This window comes from Pyxicephalus adspersus, chromosome 4 (assembly GCF_032062135.1).
Source record: "Pyxicephalus adspersus chromosome 4, UCB_Pads_2.0, whole genome shotgun sequence".
Lineage (NCBI taxonomy): Eukaryota > Metazoa > Chordata > Amphibia > Anura > Pyxicephalidae > Pyxicephalus > Pyxicephalus adspersus.
Window position 1 is genome coordinate 13,990,344 of NC_092861.1, and position 7,377 is coordinate 13,997,720.

Sequence of the window (7,377 nt, forward strand, 5' to 3'; positions counted from 1 at the left end):
AGGCATTAGAATTGGTGGGTGTCCACCAAACTACCGGTATATATTTTATGAACTAGCTGTCAATGTAAGTTCAGCTTTACTTTTTCATCTGTCGTTTATTCCTAATGCTATGAATAATGAAGATGCCACAACCCAAATATTACTCTGGAGTACTTCTGGAACTGTTTGCTGCCCAGTTTTACACTACATAAAACACATCTGTGTTTACTTACATCTCTCTATAAACCCTTCTAAAGCTTCAACACGTTTCACTGAGCTCCACCCAGCTTTCTTTTCTTAGAGATAGCAAAAACCTTGAGTCAGCTTTATCAAAGCCATATTTCATGCTGGCTGTTGTAAAAATAAATATGGCCTTCTGCCTGTTTGACCCTTAAAATGGGGTATTATGTATATGAAATATTTTTCTCCATACTATTGGAGTCTGCTCAACTTTGACCGCAGCAGTTTGTCCTGGAGACACCCAAAACTCACAGGTGTGGCCTGATAAATGTGAGGAGTCATATGACATTTTTCACAAAATTAAAGCAATCCTTTTTATTGGTTACAAAGTAAAACATTGCAGGAGAAGGAATTGTGTAGTGCCCTGTAATTACTGCAGCATCCATAGTAACCTTCACCTTTTATTTGTAACCATCCCAGATCTCACCATAAATGCACATTTTCCTTAAAGAAGGAATCAAGGTAGAATTATACAACCACAGATTGATCTTGCAAAGTCATAAAATAAATTGAGATAAAAACAGTCAAAATAAAAAACAACAGGAAAAACATAAAACCTGTTGAGTGACCCTTTATAAATAGAACATTACATTTTGTTTATACCAGATCCAATAGCAAGCTGTGGAATATGATTTCTGAATTTACGGATACAGGGAAGGAGAAACATAGGAAACAATCATCTCTGTCATCAGTGAATACACGTCTTCCTATGGGGTCTGTATCCCATTTTACTCCTAGTTTTAATATAACACGACAGGACCTTGTTCTGTTCCGAAGTTCATTTTATGAAGTTCCCAAGTGCTCCATTTGTCCTCTAATCTGTTCTCAGGCTGTTTGCCAGACGGCTGCAGCACAGGAAAGGCTAGATCATTGAGATGCCGTAGAGAAAAGTGAGGAACACAGTAAAATGTAAATGATAAATCAAACCATGATCGCACTGGAATAAATTTTTGGTGGTCCAGGCATGGAGCCAGCGTGGTTCTTCTAAGCGAATGTATGTTGTGTAGGGATTAAGTTTAATTCTTTGGAATGGATGTGATGCAAGTGACACAATCAGATACGTCAAACACCAGGACAAAACCGGTTGAGACTATATTTTTCTCTAAGCTTTTAGAAGAGACTTTTGTATTTTGAACAGAATCATTGTAAATCTAGAATACTAATCTCAGGGGACCTCTTGGCACATTTCCCAAAATAGTAACAGTATTTCCTTTGTGGGCATGAGGTTTAAAGAGATCCTGTAACCCAAGCAATGTACATCTTTAAAGTGTATCTAAAGCCAAGGCTTTTTTTTTGGTGAGTTCCTTCCTTGTCCCATTAGTGAGCTTTCCCTTCCCTTACTTGTCCAGGAAGTGAGAGAATTTCTTCAGAACAAATAGAAATCCCATCTTGTGAGGTTGTCACTGGAACAGGTGTCTGCATTGGAAAATATTCCCTCTATTACATTGACAAGTGATAATTCTATATTTTGCTTTGCTTTCTAAAGAAAGGATGAATTTTGGGTACAAAAACAGCAAAAACAATTGGCTGGTTTTAACCCTTCCCTACTCTATCTGAAACTAGTAAAAAAAGGTTTTGGATAGACTCCAATATGTATGGCTGTCAGGATCAAAAAAAGAAAGGCTTCTTTACATTTCAAACAAATTTGTTGGAGCTTACACAAGGCTCCTCCCCAAACCCCATGTGGAGGCACCAAGCATAGCCACATTGGAAATGAGTAGTGAGTTACATGTTTACCCATACCCTAGTGTAGAATATTTCACTTTGCTTCTGGTGACCATACTTGGTGGCATGAAAGCAAAGAAAAAGGAGTACATAATGAGAAGGGAAGTAATCTTACAAATATACATTTTTAAGGCTTTTGTTCTTTTATTTTCCTCTGGTGGTTCAACTAGTAGCCTGTCCTTAAGTGACTGGACTCAAGCAATTGTATCTGTGGGGGTGAAGCGTTGTCACCCTAGGCTTTCATTCTGATTCGAACTACAGTATTTAAAAACTACCCATTCTCTATTATCTACATTACTTGGGCTCCATTCACCGGGAATCGTTCTTCTCAGGTGAGAATCTGACGAGTACCAACGTCATTCAACAATCTGCCATGGTGGATCAATGAACGCTCACTATGTATGTCAAAGGAGGAGAACACAGAACTTTGGTAACCCAAAGTGTGGCTCAGGGTAAAAAAAACAGCTGATAGTGGTTACCCCAAGCCACACTCAGGGTAGCTAAAAAATAAAGACTTACCTGGTCTCACCGGCCCTCCAGTGTCCTGCCCGTCCAAAAATAACTATATACTAAAAATAACTGTATTGAATCCAATACAAAGTAATCATTAAATTATCTATATATATAAAATTATATATATAGTAGCTACTGTACAGTTATAATACAGGTTTTAGTATTTTTGATTTATTTATGCACCTTGTTTTAACAGATTTTATTATTACAAGTTTATCATAAGTTTATTATTACATTTATTAAATCTAATAAAAATTAAATCTAATAAAAATTGGACATATTTCGAGTTATTTCTACAAATTACAGGCCTACAATGTAAAATACATTTTCATGAAAGACCATGTACTGCTTTTAGACATATAAATCCAAACAAAAATGCAACGCCCAGTAGGTTAATTAGTTCCCACCAAATTGACCCTAGCTTGTGTTACTGACATCGGGATATTAGACTGTGAACCCTTAATGACATGGCAATGGGCTTTGTAAAAAGCTGTGTAATATGTTGGCGCTGTTTAAGTATTGGATAATAATATTAATAATAATCTCTGTGTAATTCATCTTGTTAGCTTTAGCTTATTCTTTCTCTAACATCTTCTTTGTATTTATTTGCAGAAAACCCAGAAAGAGCAGCTTTGTATTTTGTATCTGGAGTGTGCATCGGTCTTATTTTGACGCTCGTGGCTTTAGTAATGAGGATATCCTGTCAGACTGACTGCAAGAGGTCAACAGTAAAGAAGACGCCCAGGAGGCAGGATAGCGACAGTGATAGCAGCGACAGCGATGATGACTCGGACACCACTTCTGACCTGTCCGCCAGGAGGCACCGGCGCTTCGAGAGGACTTTAAATATGAACGTTTTCACCTCCGCTGAAGAACTGGAGAGAGCACAAAGGCTTGAAGAAAGGGAACGTATCATCCGTGAGATCTGGATGAATGGACAGCCGGACATCCCGGGGACAAGGAGCCTGAACCGTTATTATTAGGAAGGCTTTAGTGCCAACTGCACACTTTATTGAACAATGAGAGCTTGTATTCATGGGAGACTTTGTCAGGAAGTGCACGGGAAGTCATTATTTAAAAGAGAGAACTTTGCAGTTCCTCAGTACTCTGACCCTCAGGATACTAGAATGGGGGTAACCTTACTCCTGCTGTTAGCCAGGAGGAGTCACAAACAGTTTGTGACATTCTTCTTTATGACTTAAATGATGATGCATGAGGCTGGTCCTTGATGACACTCCAGAGTTCTGAAATAAAGCAAGAGTCTTGGAAAACTCAACCAGCATGGACAATGTAACAATGCAATGCAAGAAATTCTTGCTACCATATGGGCATTTTTGGGGGATGGAGGGGGGTTTTAGAAGGCCGCTTTATGTCTCCTGCAGACCGGAAATCATTACGGTCTGTACTATTTAATAGATGTTTGAAATCTTCCTTTGTTTGGCAGCATTTACAAACTGACACCTCAGGGATGAAATCCTTCAGTACTTTGGTCAAAAAATAGCAGGTGTGGTCAGTACTTTACCCACCAGCTCTTAAGGGACTACTTGAACATTTAGCGGGACTTGTGGTTTCTTATTAGCTGAGGAATATGCAGAGTGCCCATACCTGATGTACGGTGGTATAAACAGAACTGGTTTTACATTATTGGTACTCAAAGGCAATGTAATATAGACACACTTGAATTAAAATTGACAGGTATTAGTGATGGGCTTGTTGGTTGTTCAAACTATGCCACTGTTTGGGGTCTCAGGTAAACAAATGATCTAAAATAGTGGGTGCAGGGAAAAGCTAATCATCCTCATCTAACTCCACAAGTCATATTTAGGCCTTGGGTAGGCTAATCATTCATATTCTAAAATGTTGGAGACTTCAGTGGCAGATTCTTTGCAGTGTGACTCCTCTCCATCACATCATTTGCCTTCCCTGGTTTCTTGCTACCACTTTATCCACATGCTAATAAATTTTACATAAACTCTTTCTGGTTTCATTTCATACCTATTTTAGACCCAAAGATGTCATCATTAGGACTTTGTGTTCCTCAATGCAGGCAGATCATGTCTGGGAAAGGTCTGGGATGCCTCAGTGCTTTTCCTAGGAGCCATCAGCCATGTTGCAAACTGTGTGCTAGGGTAGAACTTTACAAAAATCAAAATAATTTTATGGGTGGATGTCAGTCTAAAGGAGTGGAAGTCCCTGTGCATACCCACATGTGATGAAGAACCAAAATCTAATGAAATGGGCAACAATAAAGTCAAGGACAAAGGGTTGGTTAAATGTCCTCCAGCCTGGTGCAGCTTCAAAATAAAAAAATGAAATCAGAGTATTTTCATTACAGGAGTACAGAAGTTGGTACAATTGTGCAAAGAGAGAAGGGAATGCTGGATTTGAGCTTATTTGAGCTAATTTTTTTTAGGTTTTAATTCTTTTGCCCTTTTCAGGAGGCAGGTTAGTGAGACCCTTCATTTATGGTATGTTCTTAGTCTTCCTTGTTGAATTATGCAGGGCATGATTCAGCTTGGAACGCTGGCATTTATCAGCAAAAAGGAATATTTATGGGGGACAGCAAAATCCTTTTGCTAGTTTTTACTACTTATGGAGCAATAAAAATGAAATTGCCCTGAATGGGGCTTTAAAGTGGAACTAAACCTAAAAATAATACATTTGCCAACAGGAAGGTTCTTTATTAACAGTCAATGTCTCTTCAGCAATAAAACAAACATACCTGCCTTGTCACAGTTGTTTGAACTCACCTCTTTAACAGCATCTTTACCTGGTCCTTTTCTGAGTTCAGGATGCTCAGCCATCTTGATTGGCCAGCCCAGAATGATGTAACTCCTGGACATTCACATGTGAGTTCAGTCATTCCCGGAAGGCAGTTTTGCCAGAATTGAATACTGAGCTGAGCATGTGTATGGTATAGAAAAATTGTACAGGCAGGTAAGTTTGTTTAATTGCAGAAGACGCATCCCCTCTGCAATACAGAATTCACAATTTTTTAGGTTTGCTTCCACTTTAAGTATAAACAATGTTTAACGAGAAGTTTCTGGAAAGCTGGAATTCCATTTATATGCCATGATTCCTCTGTGTAGTGGTTTTATAGGAATCCCCCTCCTATAGCACTCTTTGAACCATCAGTGAATGCTTGTACTGCTGTGTTATCAAAAAGTACAATCATTTAGTGTAGAAGATATTTTTCAGGGCAGAGATGAATCCAGTCTCTCTCAACTAGGGTGCCTGCAGAGGGTGCTAGGGGTTCCTTGAGCAATTTGTGCTGATAAGTGACACCAATGACTTTTTTGTATCATTCTTCCCAATGGCGTGCAATGTAGGAGGCATTATTCCTACTGACCACACTAATATAATGTGAGCTGTGGATGTAATCATAAAAGCAAGGGTTTCCTGAAATCTTATTAGTATTCCGAGGATTCCGCATGTTAAGAAAAGGTGGAGAAAGGCTGCTTTAATATGTCATACAAATGAGCAGCAACAAGGTTGTGTCATTCTGCTGTTTACAAAGTAGATATAAAGCAGGAGACTTAACATACGTGTGAGGAGTCAATTTAAAAGTTTAACTTAGAAATCTTTTTGGTGTCTCCAAAGGCCAAATGTAATACCAGTTCTGTTTGATATAGAAATCATGGGAACAAGATCTCCATGTGACCATAATCTTTTGTACTTGTGATGTGTCAGTAACTAACAGCCTCAGAGAGGTTGAATCTTTGAATTTTTATAATATATATATAATATTTTGGAAATGCTGCACAATGTTGTGCCTTATTGAGTATCTTGTTTGTTGAGCGATGTTTCCCTATGGAATGCACACTATTTTTATATATTTTAATAAAGGAGAACAAAACATATTTGTATGTTGAACAATGAGAGACCAAATGTGGCCAAAAGATGAAACAAATAAAATAAATGGTTTTGTATTTCATTATTATGTCTTGTGTCAGAGCACAGGTGCTGCACATGCAATGGTTGTAAAATTCATAAAGCCCTGAAGAGTTTACCAGAGTGAAGTAAAATGACTTTGCTTCAGACCATTTGGCTAACCGACCAAAACATTCAGTTTTATGGGTGAAAAGATTTCTAAAATTAGATTCTGACATCAGCACCAACCTACAGGAGTATTACGTCCAATCATGAGATGTACTGAAAGTTACTTTTGCAATGTATTTATCCACTCACTGGCATTCTCTTTTATGTCTCTCCTCTTTCCTCTACAGTCTATTATGAATGCTGCAGCCAGACTCATCCATCCTTCCCATTGCTCCTCTTCTGCTGCATCTCTTTGCAGATCTCTACACTGGCTTCCATTTCACCTTAGAATCAAATCCAAGCTCCTGTGCTTTGCCTTCAAATCCCTCCACAGTTCTTGCCCCACTTACATTTCTGACCTGGTAAAAAAATACTCCCCTAGCCGCTCTCTTCTCTCATCCAATGACCTACTAATGACTTCTACACTCATAACCTCATCACACGCATGGATACAAGACTTTTCAAGAGCTGCCCCAAACTCTGTGGAATGGTCTTCCTCGTCCTAGTGGGCTTGCTCCTACTTTCTGCTCATATATATTTAATAATAAACTTTGACATGATTTTGTGTTTCAAACTTTATTATACTCATACTATTATATTATACTGTAAAATACATTTTCATGAAAGACAAAGTACTGCTTTTAGACCTATAAATTCAGTGTATTGCATTCACTACAGTTACAGTATTCTGTAATGAATGCAATGCTGTACGCACCAACGTCACTGGGAACTTCCGGGGAATGTCAGCGCACTCGCTAGGGGACAGATCGAGGTAGAGGACACAGCCTGAGGATGACAGGATGTCAGAGGATGCCGATGGGACCAGGTAAGTGTTTATTTTTTACTTTTGTAACTACCCTGAGTGTGGCCCAGGGTTACTAC

General features: G+C 38.7%; 1 protein-coding gene across 2 annotated transcripts in view; it reads left to right on the top strand.

Moving 5' to 3' along the window:
- The window catches only part of EVA1A (eva-1 homolog A, regulator of programmed cell death), a 160,653-nt gene extending 154,262 nt beyond the window's left edge, over positions 1 to 6,391 (top strand). For both annotated transcript variants that reach the window (XM_072407442.1, XM_072407443.1), the window contains one exon: positions 3,070 to 6,391. In XM_072407442.1, coding sequence (XP_072263543.1) covers positions 3,070 to 3,440 — 371 coding nt within the window. In that variant the 3' untranslated portion in view covers positions 3,441 to 6,391. The remainder of the gene's footprint in view (positions 1 to 3,069) is intronic.
- Positions 6,392 to 7,377: the final 986 nt, after the last annotated feature.